Genomic DNA, 18,219 nt, shown 5'->3' with positions numbered 1-18,219 from the left:
GTCTGGTTTTGAAGTTTTTTTGTTGAAGAATTGCAACTTTTTTGTCTGTAATCGAGTGACCAAAGAGATTGAAGTGTTCACCGACTGGTTTTTGAATGTTATAATTCTTGACGTCTGATTTGTATCCATTTATTCTTTTACGTAGAGACTGTCCAGTTTGACCAATGTACATGGCAGAGGGGCATTGCTGACACATGATGGCATATATCACATTGGTAGATGTGCAGGTGAATGAGCCTCTGATAGTGTGGCTGATGTGATTAGGCCCTATGATGGTGTCCCCTGAATAGATATGTGGACACAGTTGGCAACAGGCTTTGTTGCAAGGATAGGTTCCTGGGTTAGTGGTTCTGTTGGTGTGTGGTTGCTGGTGAGTATTTGCTTCAGGCTGGGGGGCTGTCTGTAGGCAAGGACTGGCCTGTCTCCTAAGATCTGTGAGAGTGATGGGTTGTCCTTCAGGATATGTTGTAGATCCTTGATGATGCGTTGGAGAGGTTTTAGTTGGGGGCTGAAGGTGACAGCTAGTGGCGTTCTGTTATTTTCTTTGTTGGGCCTGTCCTGTAGTAGGTAACTTCTGGGTACTCTTCTGGCTCTGTCAATCTGTTTCTTCACTTCAGCAGGTGGGTATTGTAGTTGTAAGAATGCTTGATAGAGATCTTGTAGGTGTTTGTCTCTGTCTGAGGGGTTGGAGCAAATGCGGTTGTATAGTAGAGCTTGGCTGTAGACAATGGATCATGTGGTATGGTCTGGATGAAAGCTGGAGGCATACAGGTAGGCATAGCGGTCAGTAGGTTTCCGGTATAGGATGGTGTTTATGTGACCATCGCTTATTAGCACCACAGTGTCCAGGAAGTGGATCTCTTGTGTGGACTGGTCCAGGCTGAGGTTGATGGTGGGATGGAAATTGTTGAAATCATGGTGGAATTCCTCAAGGGCTTCTTTTCCATGGGTCCACATGCTGAAGATGTCATCAATGTAGCGCAAGTAAAGTAGGAACATTAGGGGACGAGAGCTGAGGAAGCGTTGTTCTACGTCAGCCATAAAAATGTTGGCATACTGTGGGGCCATGTGGGTACCCATAGCAGTGCTGCTGATTTGAAGGTATACATTGTCCACAAATGTGAAATAGTTATGGGTGAGGACAAAGTCACAAAGTTCAGCCACCAGGTTTGCAGTGACATTATCGGGGATAGTGTTCCTGACGGCTTGTAGTCCATCTTTGTGTGGAATGTTGGTGTAGAGGGCTTCTACATCCATAGTGGCTAGGATGATGTTTTCAGGAAGATCACCTATGGATTGTAGTTTCCTCAGGAAGTCAGTGGTGTCTCGAAAATAGCTGGGAGTGCTGGTGGCGTAGGGCCTGAGGAGGGAGTCTACATAGCCAGACAAGCCTGCTGTCAGGGTGTCAATGCCTGAGATGATGGGGCGTCCAGGATTTCCAGGTTTATGGATCTTGGGTAGCAGATAGAATACCCCTGGTCAGGGTTCCAGGGGTGTGTTTGTGCGGATTTGTTCTTGTGCTTTTTCTCTGTGTATATAAATCTCCCCACTGTATTTTCCACTGCATGCATCCGATGAAGTGAGCTGTAGCTCATGAAAGCTTATGCTCAAATAAATTTGTTGGTCTCTAAGGTGCCACAAGTACTCCTTTTCCTTTTGCGGATACAGACTAACACGGCTGCTACTCTGAAATCAAATCTACTACGTTATGCTAATGTTCAAGAGATATGCAAGATTACAGTTTACTGTCGTGTGCTGTGTGTTTACATATAAACGCACAAGAGTGTGTTTTAGCATCAATAGTTAACCCAAATTAAGGAGGAAAATACTAATGCAATCCATACCATCTGGATCATAGCTTCTGTCCATAAGTGGGTCTCCAGTTGTACTGCCCTTTGAAGGATAGTTCTGAGGATATACATCATGATATCACAGTTCAGAATTTTCACCACATTGCTGAATGCTGGGTTGAATTCAGGAGGGGGAGGAGGTGGCAGTGCTAGAAAAGAAGTCACATGCAGGCATATTAATAACTGCCTAATATTTCCTACCAGATTGTGAGCAGGAAGTGGAGACAACAGGTACGCTGCTACCAAGTGAGTGAGTGAGTGAGGTTTGAATGGTGATTGTGGAATTAAAAAGGGAGGTTAGGGAAAGAGGGGATAATAGTTCTGTTACAACTGAAACATTATAGTCTTATCTCTAAGTTTCTGATACATGGAGTTTGTGACTTTTAAAGTGAGTTTAAATTGTTTGTGAAAGATATCAGATTTATGATAGTTTAAAATGAAGTCATCCATAGAACAGGCACAGCACTGGCAGCAGCAGTACAATCTTCCCTACACTACCCCACCAACCCTATCCCAGAAGAACCACCTATAAAAAGGAGAAAAATTACTTTAGTCCCCTTGGTCTTTCTAGATTGTCAACAAGTGTGACTGTTTTGACGGTGGGTTGAATTTGTGGGCATCTGTCCACTAAAAAACTAAACTGACAGCCCTCCCAATTGTTAAAAAAACAACAACAATAATCACCAAAAAGATGTCTGGTGGTAACAAGTTCTGGTCACTAAAGACCTAAGTCTATTTCCAACCTGTGACCCTAGATTCAATACAATTTCTATCCCATTGTCAATCCCTGAGCCACATACCAAAATTTTTATTTTGTAAGCACAAAAAGACTGGTACACCAAACCATAGCACTTGCTCTATCATCCAGTCCAACTTTTTACCTTCATCTCTGTTTTCTTGTTTTCTTCTCTTCTTCTGCGTATGTTCAGCCTGTAAGAAAGTTGGCCTACGTTACTGTACCAACAGCAAAGGAGGATTCTTTAGTGAAACCATCAGGGACACTAGACTAATAAACGTTGGAAGATCCACTGAGATTTACTTTGACACTCCACTCACACTGTATAATACATCAGCATATGAAAACATGTTGCGGGCCTGGATAATAAAGCCAGTGCAAACATGACAGTATACCTATAGTAGGGATAAGATTAATTTTTCTTAGTACATTTTGTAACAGTGTGTGGAAAACTACAATTATTCCCTTGAAGTTCTAGGTATAGTACCTATCGATTAATACAAATACAAATTCAACATATTCTCTTGTGAACATCTATGAGGAAGTCAATTCTTTCAAAAAGAGCCTATGCATTTAAACTTTCCCCTATTGCAAGAATGTAAGAAATGTATTAGTAGTTCTTCGGATCTGCATATCTCAAAGAAGGGGGAAAAAAATTTGAAGATCTCTTTATGGGTAACCATATCTAATATATTTTGCAAATTTTTATTAGTTTGATTTTTTTTTAAAACTTCGATACAATACTGCTCATCCAGGGAAGCCTAAAAGATACAAAAAAATTGATAAATGATTTGTAAAGATCTGCTTTGACTCATATTATACTACAAATAAGCAACGCAATTACTTCACTTTTCCCAGACCAGCGGTCCCCAAACTTTTGAGGGTCGCCCTGCCCCCCCCTTACCTCTGTCCATGTTCCCCCACCCCTGGAGCCAGGGCCAGGAGTGGGGCCGCAGCTCGGGGTGGGAGGGTAGACAGGGTTAAGGGGGCTGAGGTTCGGGCTGCAGCTTGGGGTGGGGCTAAGAGCGGGACCAAGGCTGGGGCAGAGCCGCAGCCAGGCTGAAGTGGAGGCTGGCAGCTGGGCCTGCAGCCAGTTGTGGCTCCACTCCTGGCCTTGCTCCCAGCCTTGGCCCCGAGCCAGGAACAAAGCTGCGGCTGCTGGGGGCTTGTGTGGAGCCGGGAGCGGGACTGGAGCAGAGCTGGGGGGGAGGGGCTGGGTGGCGCTGGCTTGCTCCCTCTCCGCCACACCCCACGGACAGTCCTCCACACCCACCTAGCAAAGCACGCCCCATACTCTGAGGGCCACTGGCACAGAACAAGACAATTTTTTTAAATCTTTTAAATGCACTGTGGAACTATGCACATTTATTTAGGGCCAAATTATGCTTTTTCTCCTGTTTGGGTGAGCTAGTATTTTGTCTTTTTTTGACCTGGCATCTTATTTTTTTAAATGGGTATTTTTTTACTAGAGCTTAACAGTCTTGTGCGACATCTGGCATCCCAAAGAGATCTAATTCCTTTTACTGCCATACACAAAAGGAAGCTATAATGTGCAACTAAAGGTTTAGCTGAACTTAAACATGAAGAGAGTAAATGGAGATTTCAAACTTCATAGCAGAAACAGAGGGAAAAAATAACTGTAATGTGGGGATGGGGAAGGGAAAACCACACAGGTACTGCTCTTAAAATGCTTTGGGGTAGATCCTTGGCTGGTGTAAGTTACCATAGCTCCATGGATTTACACTGGCAAAGGAGCTGTCCCATTGTGTCTTCACTACACTTTCTATAATATGTTCCCTAGTTGGAGTCTGTCTCCAGTATGCAATCTACATTGCTTGTCACCTGTTGTTAAAAGGCTGAAAATTTAGGCTGGAGTTTTCAAAGGGATCCAAGTGAGTTAAGCACTCAACTCTCCCTGAATTTTAGTGGGAGACAGGCACCTAAATGCTTTAGGCGCCTATCAAAATTCCCAGCCTAAATATTCTGAACTCACAGGATGCATTAGAACTGATTTTTCTTTAAAAAAAAGCAAAAAAAAAAAGCTACACATACACCAAAAACCCCGACATTGGTATTTTCTTGTGCTGCACAGAAGCTGGGATTATCAAGATTCTCTTTGTGTATTAGTAGAGTTGTGTTTGTGAATCTGAATAATGTTTTACTGGAAGATTGGTGGTAGCTTTTTACAGCTTAATTACAGAAGAACAGTTTTTGTCACATGAAAAACGTCTTCGCTGTCTCCTCTGTCAAAAAACCAAAAGTTAGCTTCCTTATGAGTATGGTTTGAGGGTTAAGTAGAATACATTAAAAGAAATAAATCAGAGATATATTATTAAGCACTCTACCATCTTGAGACTCCATTATATCCCTACCTTCAGTACACCAGGTTTGTTTAGGCAGAGAAAAAGTGTGTGCTCTCCTCTTCCCTTCACATTGCCTACCTTGCTGTGCTGAGTCTTGGTATAGTGATAAAAGAACATATTGAACTCTTTCATGCATTCATCCTTCAATTCATAAACTCCATGGCCTGACACACCTGGTTTCCTAAAAAAACATTTATAGTACATGGATTAACAACAAATCCTCAGTGTTTATTTATAGCACAAGTTGCAAGTAATGCAATTACTTCCTAAGGAAATGTTAAGAGTGAAATGGAACACAATGGGACCTGGCTCTGCATATTTAAACAAGGATGGCAACTTCATTACATTACAAATTGCAGATAAATTCAGTTACCAGCTTTTCACTACCAGAAATACACTTTCCTATGGATCCTGCCCATTGCAGGAGCTTCTCTGACACATGGTACCAGGAGATTATTCACAGATGAATTAATTAAGACTTTCTCCTCGAGTTTCAGGCATTTGGCCTGCATGGTGCCTCACTGTATAATCTGCAGTTCCTTTTCAAGCTAGGCACTAATCTAAGAAACATAATGATATGCTTCCCAGTGAAGTACACTGAATGGTCTCTTCTTTTAACCCCCATCCTACCCTCAGAACAAAAATCCTAGCTATATCTATGGTTCCCTTTGGTTAAATGTAAAAGGAGCAAGCCACAAGCAATTCAAAATAAGGGAGACTACAGCAATTGAATTGGAAGTTTTTGTTGTGTGGTGTTTTTTGTTTTGTTTTTTTGACAGAATCATAACTGATCAAAACCAATTCAGATGTCAAAGTACCAAAGCAATGGTTTCCTTGGTTACCTATGAAAAGGATCTTTTCTACCTACAGCTGGTAGTCAACAGTTTTCTGACAGAAAAGCAAGTAAACAAGTAAAGAGCAGTCTAAACCAAACACTGAGGAGATTTTCAAAAGGTAAAAAAGGCAGATAGCAGTATGGTGGACAGCTACTACAAAAGAAAGTGAGTTTTGAAAAATCTCTTCCATTAGTATGTGGGACTTCCATATCCCTATTTTACACTTACTTTTCTATGCAAAAATGAAAGCAAATATACTTCAAGCTTACAAAACAGGAGAGGAGTTTGTGTAGCATGACCAACAGTCTAAGGGTACGTCTACACTGCAATAAAAGATAAGCAGCATGGTCGCAGCTGGCTCAGGTCAGCTGACTCCGGCGCATGGGGCTAAACTGCAGAGTAGACATTTGGGCTTGGGCCAGAGCCCAGGCTCTGAAACCCTGCGAATGGGATAGGTCTCAGAGCTTGGGCTCCAGCCCGAGTGTCTACCCTGCAAATTGTAGCCCCGCAGCATAAGCTTCACAAGCCCAAGTCAATTGACCCAGGTTCTGAGACTCAGTGCTGTGGATTTTTTTTATTTCAGTGTAGACATATCATCCCTTGGGAGCTCTCATCCCTTCACCTGCATGTCATCTATAAAGTAGTATTAAGAGCTTACTTGAATATGGCCACTTTGTTTATTACTTTCTCCAAGCCAGTTTCATTGTTTTCCTGTTAAAACATTTAAACACAGAGCATATTTTTACATACACATATATACTACAGTATTAGGTTACAATCTAGAATATTAGGACTAAAATATGACAGTTCAGAACATGCAAGACTAACCTATAAGTATCAGAATCTATACCAGCCTGTATCTACTCTAATAAAATCACCTCAAATTGATCACTTGTGAAACACACCATTATTAATGCAACAAAAACCCACTGACAGTTTGCATGGTAAAGTATGAAGAGCCATCTAGATCAATTCCATATTTAACCTATGGACTAATGTTTTTTTGTCAACATTCATCCAAAATTCAGATATTCAAATTACAAATTTGGTGATGAGTAAAATACTAAGTACGCCCACCCCAGGAATGGGAAATGTAAAAGGATGTCCAAAAGAACATCAAGACTCCTTTGCTCACTGAACTACCATCAGACGTTACTTGTATCAGAGATGTGCCCCATCCAAAGAGCAATTTTTCACCTTACTATTAAGGGAGGGCAGGCCACACAGTTTTTAATTCTGAAAGGTTAGTCTCTAAAAATGTCATTTGTGGATTCTATGTTTAGGGTTTACAATAATTTTCATAATATACTCAGTTTGAAAGCAAAAATGATGGTTTTTTCTTTTAACTGCCAACCCCATAAAATCAGTCTGGGCTGTGACAATTAAAATGAATTCTTTCCATCTTGTTCTTTATCAGAAGGACAAAACTATACTTTCAACTACACCTGTGCAATTGTTTTCAGTGGATTTGCACAAGGGTAACCAATTAGAATTTAATAAAAAATACTGTTGATGCACAAGATGGAATAGAGTTTGGCTCCCCCTCTTTCAGCTACACTAGCTCTGGAGGTCCAACAGAAGAAATCATTTAAAAGATATTTGTCATAGAAGTTAGTAGCTATGACTCAGAATAAACTCAATAGTTCTGCTCCCTGAGTACCAAAATGCAATCCTCCTACAGTAGTTTTTCAGATTAGAACCATACTATGAATGTGTATATTGTACTAGGACAATGGCTGGTTCTAGGATGTTCTTGGTTGCAGGGTGCCAGTCTGAAGGACACAGACACACGAGTAACTGTGGACTGTTAAATTTCCCTTGAAGAGCACCATGCATTTACCTTTAACAAGGGGGAAAATACTCATCTTACCGAAATGCAGTCATATTTCACTGTAACTCTAAATCCAAGATCTGTGGTTTCCACCAAAAGAAAAAGCAAAAAACACTTTCATCTAAAGAAACAGGGAGCAGAAAAGAGAAAGAAGAGGGAAGAAAGCGGGGAGAAAGCGGGGGAGGGAGGGAGAGAAAAAGACTCACATTCTCAGGCAAAGATTTGGCAATAGCACTGTGAGCCATTGGTTCAATGCAGAGCAGATGAATAATTTCTCTCATGGTAATTTCTTCTTTTGTCACACTACTCACTCCAGGCACGTATCTTTCCCCTACCAGGAAGCCATAAAAGGAGGAAAAAGGAAAACATGAAGGTTAAAAAAACACTTATGATTCACTCATACAGAAAAACAGTTACTAACCTGCTCTGTAATTGTTCTTCTTCAAAATATGCTGCACTTGTCCATTCTACTTCAGATGCACGCATGCCCAGTGCACTAGTGTTGGAGATTTTTCCCTCAGCTGTACCCATCAGGTCAGCGCATGCCCCCTCTGCTGCCTCCTACTGTTACACAGCGGTACCAAAGGGTGGAGCCACTCTCTACCCCAATGGTCCCCAAACTGTGGGACTGCGCCATTCGGGCTCTGCTCAGGAATAAACTGCTTCAGCATACATGAGGGCTGAGTCAGTGCAGGCTCTGCTTATGGGATGAGACAGTGAAGCTGAGCTGCTGCAGCATGCCTGGGGGCAGGTCTACACTACAGCCAGGATCAGTGCTCTGAGATCGATCCACCGGCAGTCAATTTAGCGAGTCTAGTGAAGACCCGCCAAATCGACAGCAGATCGCTCTCTAACCAACCCCATACTCTACCCCCAACAAGAAGAGCAAGGTAAGTTGATGGGAGAGTTTTTCCCGTCGACCCCCCGTGGTAATTCAACATAAGGTACGTTGACTCCAGCTATGTTATTCACATAGCTGGAGTTGCGTAGCATAGGACTTACCGCAGTAGCGTAGACACAGCCCTAGTGATGAGTCACTGCAGGCTCTATTGGAGGGGTGAGTCTAGGCAGCTGAGAGAACAGCCCTGGTCTTGCTGTGGGTTTGCCTTGGGGCTGGAGGGTGGGGGGACGGGACAGGACCAAACACACGTGTTTAAACCCCTTCAAGGGGACAGGATACCTCCAATCAGTCCACTTAGGGCTTTAGGAGGCAGGGAAGATGATGGTTGCCATAATATACTGCAGTGGGTTCCAGAACAGCCTCATTTATTGGGAGCACTGCTCAAGAAGGTCCACAGATCCCAAGATATCAATCAATCTGCATGAGCTCCCCTGACCTATTTCCACTTGAATATTTAGTGAGGAAGCCACCCTCTGTAAGAGGTCCTGGTGTGCCCAATAATTATCTGGGGCAAGTGAGGAAACACCAGATACTACTCAGACAATGAGGAGGAGGAATCCAACACTAATTGAGGTGATTTGCCCAATCCCTCCAAATGGAGACTCACTTAGGCAGGTTCCCCATGTTCAGTACTGGGCTTAGCACTGGGAGCGGCTTCCTGCAGTTCTTGCCATGCAGGTTCACAATGTCTACCGGAGAATGTAGAGGCGGGAGGGTATGGAGAGGATTTGGAGACAGCAAGAAAACCCACGAGTTCCAATACAGCCACTGATATGGCTCTGGAGCCCAATTTCTTCCCAATCATTGCTCCCTACTAGCCAGCCAACAGGGAGGCTCTGCTGGATACCAAAGGTGAGAACTTCTCAGAGGAGATTGAAGGCCTGTGTGATGCAGCCATGACATGCAAGATCCCACTTCTAACTTATCTGGCTAGGGAAGAGAGGTGTCTCTTTGGTGCCAGAGAGTGGTCCCAGGAGTCCTTAGAGGACAACATTGGGGAAATTATAGATGGGCTGCATATGATGGGTACCCTGTGGACACTCTGGTACCCCCTGATATTGGGTACGGAACACTAGTAGCCAGCAAATCCGTTATATTGTCCATCGGTAATGGTTGAGATGTCTGCTGGATGCTCAGTGAAGACTGTGTGCCATGGCATATACCTTGGGTGTTGACGGCATCGGGAGACTCTCTTGCTGCTGAGGATAGAGTGCACTTGGTGCTGAAGCACTCTGTGGTGCAGATACCTTTCTCCTCTTCTTCCCAGTTTGATCACTGGATGGGGACCTTGCTCACCTGGGATTACAGGTCTTCAGATGCAGTCCTCCACTGCTGCTTCTTAGGTACCGGAGAAGGAGATTGGCGCTGAGACTCTCCCATCACAGTGGAAGTGCTCCTGACCAAAGCAGAGGCACTTGGTGCCTACCCTGAGTAGGAAGACTCCAAGGGTGGGAACAAAGCTGTCTCCCTAAGATGCTTAGTTTGACCTCCGTGGTTTTTTTAGTTCTGGCTTAAAGTCCCTGCAGATTTGGTACCTTTCCCTAACATGAGCTTCTCCTAGGCACTTCAGGCACCCACAGTGTGGTCACTGACTGGCACTGGTTTCTTGCATGCATCGCAAAGTTTGAAACCTGGGGACTGAAGTGTGCCCTAGCCCTGGGCATCAGAACCCAATCCAGAGGGAACCAGTTATACTAAGTAAACTACTAAAAAAGGAAAACTAATAGTAGAAAATTAAACTAAGACTATAAAACAACAAAACACAAAGAAAAAGGGAAACACCTACAACAGCAAGGTAAAACACTGCGACAATCGTCACAGGCGATAAAAAGAACAGAGATGGGTTGGCTCCACCTTTTATACCGTTGCACAGCAACACGAGAAAAGATACTGATGGGTACATCGGAGGGAAAAATTTCTGACACTAGTGCGCTGGGCATGCGCACACTTGAAATAGAATGGACATGTGCAATCAGTCAAAGAACCACCATACTCCTGTACAGATATTTCATAGGACAAATTTGTGAAACTATCTCCCAAAAGATATTTGAGGGCAAAAGGGAGGAAGTTTCTTTTTTGTTGTTTTTTTTTTTAAACTGTTAAATTTTTTTGCTGCCCATAAGAACCCCATACTGGTTCAGATCAGTGGTCCTTCTAGCCCAGTATCTTGTCTTTCAACAGTGGCCTGTTAGTGGCTTCAGAGGGAATGAACAGTACAGGGCAATTATTGAGCCACTGATGGAACCTATCCTCCATGAACTTATCTCGTTCTTTTTTGAGCCCAGTTATACTTTTGGCCTTCACAACATTCTACTGGCAACAAGTTCCAGAAGTTGATTTTGTGTTGTGTGAAGAAGTACTTCCTTCTGTTTGTTTTATACCTGCTGCCTTTTAATTTCATTGGGTGACCCCTGGTTCTCGTGTTATGTGAACACTTCCCTATTCACTTTCTCCACACAACTCATGATTTTATCAATCTGTCCTATTCCCCTTCAGTCACCTCTTTTCTAAGATAAACAGACCCACTCTTTTTAATCTCTCCCCATATGGAAGCTGTTCCATACACCTAATCATTTTTTGTTGCCCTTCTCTGTGCTTTTTCCATTCTAATATATTTTTGGAGATAGGGAGATCAGAACTGTAAGCAGTATTCCAGGTGTGGACTCACCATGGATTTATCTTTTCTTATTATCAATCCCTTTCCTAATAATTTGTTACATACTGTTAGCCTTTTTGACCACAGCTGATCATTAAGAGAGAGAACTATCCACAATGACTCCAAGATCTCTTTCTTGAACCGTAACAGCTAATTTAGACCGTCATTTTGGAAAAAATAATCTCAACTATACAATGTACATTACACTTTGCATTTCTCAACACTGAATTTCATCGGCCATTTCGTTCCCCAGTTTTGTGAGAACTCTTTGCAACTCTCCTCAGTCAGCTTTGGACTTAAGTGTCTTTTGTATCATGTCCAAACTTGCTGCCTCACTGTTCACCCCTTTTTCCAGATCATTTATGAATACTGTGAACAGCACAGGTCCCAATACTGAACCTTGGGTGTCACGCCATTTACCTCCTTCCATTCTGAAAACTGACCATTTATTCCTACCCTTTGTTTCCTATCTTTTATCCAGTTACTGATCCATGAGAGGACTTTTCCTCTTATCCCATTACTGCTTAGTTTGCTAAAGAGCCTTTGGTGAGAGACCTTGTCAAAGACTTTCAGAAAGTACACTATATCCACTGGATCACTCTTATTCATATGCTTGTTGATTCCCTCAAAGCATTCTAATAGATTGGTGAGGCATGATTTCCCTTTACAAGAGCTATGTTGACTCTTCCCCAACATACCGTGTTCATCTCTGTCTCTGATAATTCTGTTCTTTCCTATAGTTTCAACCAATTTGCCTGGTACTGAAGTTAGGCTTACCAGCCTGTAATTTTAAGGATTGCCTCTGGAGACTTTTTTTTGAAATGGTGTTACATTTTATCTCTGCATCCCATCTGGAGGAGACATATACCCAGTTAGTATGGCAATAGTTGAAGTCCCATATTATTACTGGATTTTCTGTTTTTGTAAAAAGAAAAGGAGTACTTGTGGCACCTTAGAGACTAACCAATTTATTTGAGCATAAGCTTTCGTGAGCTACAGCTCACTTCATCGGATGCATATTGTGGAAACTGCAGAAGACATTATATACACAGAGACCATGAAACAATACCTCCTCCCACCCCACTCCCCTGCTGGTAATAGCTTATCTAAAGTGATCACTCTCCTTACAATGTGTATGATAATCAAGTTGGGCCATTTCCAGCACAAATCCAGGTTCTCACCCCCCCACTTTTTTTCCGAAAACCACACACACAAACTCACTCTCCTGCTGGTAACAGCCCATCCAAAGCGACCACTCTCCCCACAATGTGCACGATAATCAAGGTGGGCCATTTCCAGCACAAAGCCAGGTCTTCTCAACCCCACCCCCCACCCCAACCCCCCCACACACAAACTCACTCTTCTGCTGGTAATAGCTCATCCAAACTGACCACTCTCCTTACAATGTGTATGATAATCAAGGTGGGCCATTTCCAGCATAAATCCAAGAGTTTGTATGTGTGGTTTTTGGAAAAAAAAAAGGGGGGGGAGGGAGAAAACCTGGATTTGTGCTGAAAATGGCCCAACTTGATCATCATACACATTGTAAGGAGAGTGATCACTTTAGATAAGCTATTACCAGCAGGAGAGTGGGGTGGGAGGAGGTATTGTTTCATGGTCTCCGTGTATATAATGTCTTCTGCAGTTTCCACAGTAAGCATCCGATGAAGTGAGCTGTAGCTCACGAAAGCTTATGCTCAAACTGGTTAGTCTCTAAGGTGCTACAAGTACTCCTTTTCTTTTTGCGAATACAGACTAACACGGCTGTTACTCTGAAATCTGTTTTTGTAGCCTCTCTAATCTCCCAAATGGTTCCTCGTTCCTAATAAACCTAAATCCCTCCTCCCAAACACCATCCTCTCATCCATGCATTCAATGTTCTGCCTGTCTAACTGGCCCTGCATGTGGAACTGGAAGCATTTCAGAGAATGCTACCATGGAGGTCCTGAACTCTCATCTCTTGCCTAGCAGCCTAAATTTGGCCTTCAGAACCTCTCTCCTACCTTTCCCTAAGTATTGATACCTACATGTATCACAACCACCAGATCCTCCCCAGCACTACACATAAGTCGGTCTAGATGTCTTGAGAGGTCCCCAATCTTTGCGCCCAGCAGGCAATTCACCATGTGGTTCTCCTGGTAGGGTTGCCATCCCTCCAGCATTGCCCTGGAGTCTACAGGAATTAAAGATTAAGTCATGTGCTGAAACCTCCAGGAATACATCCAACCAAAATTGGGAAACCCTATCTCCCGATCATCACAAACCCAAATATTCAGGGTTATTACTGTTTTATTATAATAATGTTTCTTTGGTGAGGTATAGGGATTTGCTTTGCTTTCTCAAGTACTGTCACCTATACATGGTACAGCAATGTATACAACATTAGAAATATTTTATAGTTAATTACATCTCACATCAGGATAATGGGTATCAGGCATAAAGTTAAGGGATAGATTCTTCTCTTATTATACCTGAATAACAAAGTGTGGAATTATCTAACAGGCTAAACTGTATACAAGACACACTGGTTTCAGATGTCATGTTTGCATGTCACAGAACCATCTACTTAAGAGTTATCCAATACCAACCCCAATCCTCTAAATTAAAATACAGAGAATTGTCTAACAGAAAAGGTCATCCATCAAGTCTGTGCCTTCCAGCAGCAAATATCTAAGTACTGCCCTGCAGAGAGGAAAGAAGCTAAATTACAGCCAATCCAAAAAGCAAAAGAAACTCCAAAACACAAAATCAGATCTCATTTATACTGTAAACAGAGTATCTTACCCACAACATAGATGAGAACCTGCAGCATTTCTTCTATTAATATATTACATTGCTTGGTCAAATCCTATAGGGGTTAAAAAAAAGGTTGCTGAGTCAGGGAATGATGCAGTTAAGTGGGAAATCCAGGCTTGAAGTTAAGGGTTTCCACAGATGACATTGGTCTCAGCCCAAATGTTCACAATTTACTATTTTAATAGAAAAAACACCCTCCAACCTGAAGCATTACAGTCTGGAGACACTGTGTAGACTATCATCTGTGGGGATTGTTCTGTGAATAAAATGCAAAATTAACATAGTAGGAAGGGATATAACTGGGAAAATTGTGTCCTGAATGAAGAGGTAGGTGAAAACTCCCCACACCCTGAAGAATTGACAGGAGAAACCAGGAAAATTGCATTCAGACTAAAAAGATATGTGAACAGGCCTTGAAGGACAAAGACATGTTGAGAGGAAAAAGCTTCCTGATTTTTATCAGGCAACCTAGGAAATAACAGTACTGGTAGAGACACCCACTCTGTATACAACCAGTAATCCTACTTAATGCATACAGAGGATAAAGGATGTAAACCAAAGACATCCTGAAGTAAGATGTTAACACAGAATGTGGAGAGAATTATAGGAGAAAGACGCATTGCTTTTCCTTGATACAATCCTATGCCATTCCAGCGTTAACATTCTTTGAATTGCATGGTAACTAGCAAGCAATTTGGACAGAGACATTGAAGACAGCAAAAACTATTTGTTTTACACTAAGAACAAGAAACTTTCTATTACAGAGAAAAAAAAATCACTTAGCTAACCACTTGATCACCTGTAACTTATGTTACTATTTTTGGTATGGTCTTATGATTGCAGTGAAACAGCTGCAGCTAGTTTCCTTGTTGATGTTCTATAACCTTGAAAGAAGAGAATTCATGAATAGTTCCTTGCTGTTTACCTGGTCTTTGGTGGGCATGATCTTCTTGAAGGCACTGACAAGTTCATACCTCTGTAGTATCAGCAACAGGAAAAGGTTTGGATCCATAAGCGATGCACCAATCTGCCAGATACCCCACATCCCAAGAGCTTTAGTTAGCATCAAATTTCTTCATTAAAGTATGAAAAATATCCCTCTTCCAACATCCATTTTAAATAGGAAACAAATTCAGAGCAAGGACACAGCAAAAGCAGTTCAAGATTTAAAGCACAAAGTTATGAGATACACAAATTAATGTTAAAAAGTGTTTCAGTTGAAAAATCAATGCATGGCTTCTTGATATTTTTGGAAGTCTTGGCTCCCTTTCAAGGGTTAACAGACATTAAGTCAGTTCTTTAAAACCACACAAAAAAACAGAACTAAATATCCTATCTGGCCATCTCATGAGTAACTTACAAAATATATCATTTTCAACTACTAGGCAAGATAGAGGATCTGTGTTTGGGGCAAACATGATATGGGAAAAGTGGGACAGAGCATACAAATAATGACAATAAAAAGTAGAGAAAAATTTCTACATCGTATGACTTGTAATGTATGGCTGGGTCATTTGTGCAATCGGTACTATCCAGATATAGGGAAGCTTATTATAATTTGTGTTGCAACATAGCACTAATTAAAATTAAAAGCAAAATCACACAAAATTTGATGAATGAGACAAGAAGTTGGGAAGTACTTTGTGTCGGCAGTAATTTGAAAGGTTTCTACCTGCAGCATGAGGATGTCTTTATCATACATTTCTTCTCTACATTTAACATCCTGGTAATAGAACACCTGTGTAAACAAATAATACAAACAAGTTTCACTAGGGAAACAACAGTCATCTAAGAAGTTCCTTTATATTCCCTGCACTTTCTATTTTCACACAAAAAAAGCTTCAAACATTTGTTCCCAGAAGGTTAAAAAGTGAGCCTACACTGGGATATTGTAGCTTTCAAGTCTTTGTACAATCCATTAGATGACACATATACCGCACCTCTCGTTTCAATTCATAGTCTTAGATTAACATGCACCCACTAAATAGGGAAAATAAGGTAAATGTAACATCTTCAGCTATTAACTACTTGCTCCTCACCAGTTAAACAACATCCCAGGTTCTCCAGTGTGAAATAAGAATGCTCCACAGTTTTGAAGCAAAAGGAGACTATATCCATGTATCTAAAGGGCAGAATGTTGCCTTTAGTTTTCCATGGCATCTACAAAATACAATGCGGTACAGAAGTGCTTGTTATTGATAATTAAGAGGTACCCCGTTAAGAATCCTTTGGGACTTGCAGACCTTCATGTTACATTTTTTCACACAATAATAACTATAGGCTAAGTAGTACCTGGTATTTACATTTATTACTCCTAAGGGCATTCTGCGACAAAAAAAATCAAGTTTTATTTGTCAATAAATAAATAAATAAATACAGTCTCCAGCATGGCAGCAGGGACCACAGGCCACTGGCTGCACAAAGGTGGGAGATCACCCTGTAACCTCTCCACTCCTGGGACTCAGTGGTGAGGCTGCACCCTACCCTGACACAACACAAGGCCTGGGCCTGCCACAGAAACACCCTGAAGCCCTGCCCCTCTGCGCCAGGTGTGAGGCAGGCAGATTCAATCAGGCAGGATCCAAGTATGGAGGGGGATCACTAGGTGGGGGATCCAGGTGTGGGGTGAGAGGATTCTGTGTGGGACAATCTGGGTGCAGGCAGCTCAGTGGGGGGTCTGGGTGTGGAGGGATCTGGATGCACAGAGGCTCACTGCGGGTGTTCCAGGTACAGTGACAACAGGACTCTGCAGGGGGTTCTAGGTAAAAGTGGTTGGGACTCAGTGGGGGGGCCTTGGTGTGGGGTTCTCAACAGTGGGATCTGGATGCTGAGGCAGTGGGGCTTAGTGGGGTGGGGGTCTGGATGCAGCTAGTTGGGGGGTCAGTGGTGTGGGGGTCTGGATGTGGGGGCTCAGGGTGGTGGGGCTCATCAGGGTAGGAGTGGGGGTCCAGAGGCAAGGCATCTGGGTGCAGGAGACTCCAGATGCAGGGGCTGAAGTTCAATTGGGTGGGGTTTGGGTATGGAGGGCTAGAGGGGTTCTGGGTGTACAGAGTGAGGCTTGGTGGGGGTATCTGGGTATGGAAGGTCCGGATGCACAGGGGTTGGGCGGATAGGTGAGCAGCTCCCCCTGCAGCGACCCCTCCCCCTGCAGCGGAGGAGCAATGGGGGCAGGAAGTTGGGGAGGATGCTGAGCTTCCTGCAGCTGGGAGAGGTTTCTGGGGGTGGGTTTGACACAGCCTCAGCCACTCCTTGCAGGGGAAGAAGTCGTCCCATCCGCTCCTGCCTCCAGCCCAGCTGGGACTAGCAACTGATCTCGGCTCAGGGTAGGAGCCGCTGGCTGGGGGGTCCCCAGTCCTGTGGTGATTTACCTCTCTGCCAGCTGCTCCGGGTGCCTGAAACGACATACCTGCACAGCTAGGGAATGGTGCATGACTACTCTTGCAGCTTCCCTTTGCTTCCCTGTCAGGGTCATTTTTCTGCAGGGAAGCAAAGAAATCTGTGGGAGACGTGAATTCTGCGTACACGCAGTGGCACACAATTCCCCCAGGAGTAATTTATACTTATGTTATGCAGGCTTACCACACGAGCTTCTTCTACAGCAGGTGGCTCAGCCATCCTTAGTACCAATGGGAAATGTTGGCACAAAACTAACAGGACACAAAATCACTAATACATACTACAGAGAGTACCTGGCTTATTAGGGAGAGCCCATTCCTTCTCCACATCTCTGCAGCAACCTGAGCAACCAACACTAGACAGCGCAAAGGGTATTCCACTAGCAGCTCCACTTGGAATTGTTCCTAAAAAATCAAGTTAGTTAAAACTGTCAATAGATTTAACATAGTACAAATCTTGAAGAATAAAAAAAATAAAAATCAATGATTACAAGACAATACAAAAAAAGACCTAAACTGGACACAAAAAGAAAAGAAAATAGTACTTCTTAGCACAGTGGGATATTTTGAATTCAGTTTTCCTTTTGGTGTCCCCTTTTAAAGCCTTCTGATCTCATCATAATTTATTTTCTACTCTGGTGCTCACCATAGCCCTGATCAAACAAACTGAACCAGGTAGGTGGTTATGTGGCACCTCAGTGAGTTCAAATGGACTTCACATGGGTGCAGGGTATCTGCAATCTCTCTCCAGTATCCGTGCCCATGTTACGTTGAGACAATTGCTGTTCTGTAGAGTGAACTGACTAATCAATTCAGCTGTGTAATCCAAACATCAGCCCCAAAGCAGCCACTGTA

The 18,219-nt window shown here is 42.8% G+C and overlaps 1 protein-coding gene across 4 annotated transcripts in view; it reads right to left on the bottom strand.

The window, feature by feature from the left end:
- Nucleotides 1–18,219, bottom strand: part of UBR1 (ubiquitin protein ligase E3 component n-recognin 1) — a 149,760-nt gene that overhangs the window by 76,621 nt on the left and 54,920 nt on the right. For 2 of the 4 annotated variants that reach the window (XM_073348599.1, XM_073348598.1), the window contains exons 17-25: nt 17,659–17,769; nt 15,642–15,707; nt 14,895–14,996; nt 13,958–14,021; nt 7,823–7,947; nt 6,444–6,496; nt 4,959–5,130; nt 2,732–2,780; nt 1,845–1,999 (exon numbers count right to left, since the gene is read on the bottom strand). In XM_073348599.1, coding sequence (XP_073204700.1) covers nt 1,845–1,999; nt 2,732–2,780; nt 4,959–5,130; nt 6,444–6,496; nt 7,823–7,947; nt 13,958–14,021; nt 14,895–14,996; nt 15,642–15,707; nt 17,659–17,769 — 897 coding nt within the window. The remainder of the gene's footprint in view (nt 1–1,844; nt 2,000–2,731; nt 2,781–4,958; nt 5,131–6,443; nt 6,497–7,822; nt 7,948–13,957; nt 14,022–14,894; nt 14,997–15,641; nt 15,708–17,658; nt 17,770–18,219) is intronic. The other 2 variants (XM_073348601.1, XM_073348600.1) reach the window with 1 other exon arrangement.

The sequence above is a fragment of the Lepidochelys kempii genome, chromosome 6, assembly GCF_965140265.1.
Source record: "Lepidochelys kempii isolate rLepKem1 chromosome 6, rLepKem1.hap2, whole genome shotgun sequence".
Lineage (NCBI taxonomy): Eukaryota > Metazoa > Chordata > Testudines > Cheloniidae > Lepidochelys > Lepidochelys kempii.
This window is presented reverse-complemented; position numbering and strand designations above follow the sequence as displayed.